The sequence below is a fragment of the Kryptolebias marmoratus genome, linkage group LG15 (assembly GCF_001649575.2).
Source record: "Kryptolebias marmoratus isolate JLee-2015 linkage group LG15, ASM164957v2, whole genome shotgun sequence".
Classification (NCBI taxonomy): domain Eukaryota; kingdom Metazoa; phylum Chordata; class Actinopteri; order Cyprinodontiformes; family Rivulidae; genus Kryptolebias; species Kryptolebias marmoratus.
This window is the reverse complement of record NC_051444.1, coordinates 376,878-379,782: the sequence shown is the minus strand read 5'-3', so window position 1 is coordinate 379,782 and position 2,905 is coordinate 376,878. Positions and strand designations below refer to the sequence as shown.

The following is a 2,905-nucleotide window of genomic DNA, read 5'->3' as shown; positions in this document are numbered from 1 at the left end:
ATGAAGAAGCAGAGGATGATGAAGGAGGCAGAGGATGATGAAGGAGGCAGAGGATGATGAAGAAGCAGAGGATGATGAAGGAGGCAGAGGATGATGAAGAAGCAGAGGATGATGAAGGAGGCAGAGGACGATGAAGGAGGCAGAGGATGATGAAGAAGCAGAGGACGATGAAGATGGGCGGCAGCTGCCTGTTTGCAGAGTAAATAGTCGTCTCTCCACCTATAAAAGGAGCGGTTCTGCTGAGGCCCGTCATTCAGACTCATCAGGACCAACATGTGGACCCACAGAGTCCTGCTGAGCCTGTGGTTCTCCTACCTGACCCAGCTGGGCGGAGCCTTCTCTCAGACAGGTAAATCCTCACCTGAAAACTTGACTTGAATTTTAAGGTGCTGAAGTTTCTGAAGCTTTTCTGACAAATAAATTTTAAATATTTTCAAAGTTCTAACTTTTGATCTTTAAGTCTCTGAAATTAGTTTAACCAAATGTTATAAATAGTTTTAATCCTGGTTCTTTCTGTGGATAGAAAGTATGTAGATATATTTACTGACATGGAGCTCAGGAAGCTGAGGACAGGGTTGTCTCAGGAGACACTGATTCATTCAAAGACTGTGACTACAGAAGGTCAAGGTCCTCAGGACTGGAGACAGCCTCCCTGGACATGTCCACAAGAGGACAACTGAAGACAAACAGAAGAGACGGATAATACGAACTGCAACCAAAGAGCCCCGAACGACTTCCAAAGAGATCAGACCGTTCGTAGCTTCGTTGTTTTCGTACCGTGAGCCGGTCGCTGTAGACGGCTGCTGTAGCCGGCCGCTGTAGACGGCTGCTGTAGACGGCTGCTGTAGACGGCTGCTGTAGACGGCTGCTGTAGACGGCTGCTGTAGACGGCCGCTGTGTGACGGGTCCACAGGTCTGGACGGAGCTCTGAGGTGAGGGGTGGACGTTGGTCTGAATACTCTGCAGCTTTAATGGAAGACAGCAGAAGACACCAAGTCATAAAAACACAAGACTGGAACAAAATACAGACTGAGAATCCACACAACTTCAGGGAGAATGTCCTCTGGACAGATGAGACAAAACTGGAGCTTTTAGAGCTCTGGACCACAGACCCAAACCAGAACCAAAGAGCAGAACCCTGAACCTGCAGGGGAACATGGAGGAGGCCCGGTTCTGTTCTGGTCCTGAATCTGTTCAGGGTCCAATGAAACCTGAAGACTTTCTGGAGCCAGATGTTCTGCTCAGAGTCAGAAAGCTCGGTCTCAGTCTCAGCTCATGGGTCCAAAACACCAAGAACGGGTCAGAACCAAACATCTGACTGTTCTGAAGGCCTTCTGAGCCCTGATCTAAATCCTGCTGAACATCTGGAGAGCAGCTGGAGCAGTTTGCTCAGGTTCTCCGTTAGTTCAGTTAAACGTCTTCAGATCATTTGGAATCTTTTTCTCTTGGGTTTCAAACTGTTTGCAGGATTTTTATTCGGTCTCTTAAAAAGATTTTGTTTTTTTCTACAGTCACCATCGTTCCTTCTCTCCAGACTCTGAACCTGGACTCAGGTACCGATCCGTTTTATTTGAACAGCTTTGATCAGATGAAGCATCGTGTTCTGAATGATTTGAACGTTTCTGCAGCGAACGTGTCTCATATCGGCCGAGTGTGCACGACGTGGGGAAACCATCACTTCAAGACCTTCGATGGACAATTCTTCCAGCTTCCCTCCACCTGTAACCACGTCCTGCTGTCTCAGTGCAGCGGGAGCTACGAAGGCTTCAACGTCCAGATGAGACGCAGCGCCTCCTCCAGTAGCTCCTCCTCCATCAGCTCCTCCTCCTCCAGTAGCTCCTCCTCCATCAGCTCCTCCTCCATCAGCTCCTCCATCAGCAGCATCACCATGAAGCTGGACGGTTTGATCCTGGAGATCTCCAACAGCTCAGTGACCGTCAATGAGAAGACGTGAGTTCAGTCAGAACCAGAACCGGGCTCAGCCCAGAACCAGGTCCAGTTCAGACACTGATGGGTCTCTCCTCATCTCTGCCTCTTTTTAAAGGAAATTCTTCCTTTTCTGAGTTTATTTCTGTCCAAAAACATTTTTATCACAACTTTTAACAATCCAGCCTGATGTTAGTTTCTATAAGTATTTTATAAAATGAAAACAGGACAATTTAACCTAAAGTTTATATTTGATCTGTTAAAAAGTCACATTTTGTCACTCGTGGTGTGAAGTTTAGAGCTGACTGGATAAAAAGTGCACTTTGAGCTGATATTTTCCTGTCTGGTTGCTGCAGGGTGTCTCTGCCACACGTTGCGTTCGGAGTCACGATTAAACGAACAGAATCGGCCATCTTTGTTGAAGCCAGTCTTGGGATCAAAGCTGTCTGGAATCTGGACGACTCCTTCGATGTATGAAGCTCACACAAACACATCTGAAGTGATTTAAACTCACAGTTACACATTTTATTTGACAGGAAACTGATTTAAACTCACAGTTACAGAATCCTCAAAGTTTTAAAAGGAAAACATCTGGATTTCTGTTCTGTATTTGAAGATGTTTCTCTTCCCATCAGGGAGATTTCTCACTTCTAAATTCCAAGCTTTAACTGCATGATGCTCCATTTCTGCAGCTAAACTCATCAGCAGAATAATCTCCCTCCCCTCCCTCCTGAGGGTCATTAGGGTCTCTGTTTCCCTGGACCCCTGATTTTATTCATTTTATTGAATAAAGTGTTGATTTTATTTTCTTCACAGATTGAAATCGATCAGAAATATCAGAAACAGACGTGTGGGCTGTGTGGAAACTTTGATGGTATTTCCAACGATTTTATCAAAGATGGTGAGTTTCTTCAGATAAACTTTATATTTAACTCTGATCAACTTTATATTTAACTCTGATAAACTTTATATTTAACTC

At 45.2% G+C, this 2,905-nt stretch overlaps 1 protein-coding gene across 1 annotated transcript; it reads left to right on the top strand.

The window, feature by feature from the left end:
• The first annotated feature begins 193 nt into the window (after positions 1 to 193).
• On the top strand, positions 194 to 2,880 carry LOC108251562 (mucin-5AC-like). Its single transcript, XM_017441912.3, has 5 exons — positions 194 to 349; positions 1,512 to 1,553; positions 1,629 to 1,950; positions 2,283 to 2,397; positions 2,743 to 2,880. The coding sequence occupies exons 1-5, from the start codon at positions 274 to 276 to the stop codon at positions 2,878 to 2,880; spliced, it is 693 nt and encodes a 230-aa protein (XP_017297401.3). The 5' UTR covers positions 194 to 273.
• Positions 2,881 to 2,905: the final 25 nt, after the last annotated feature.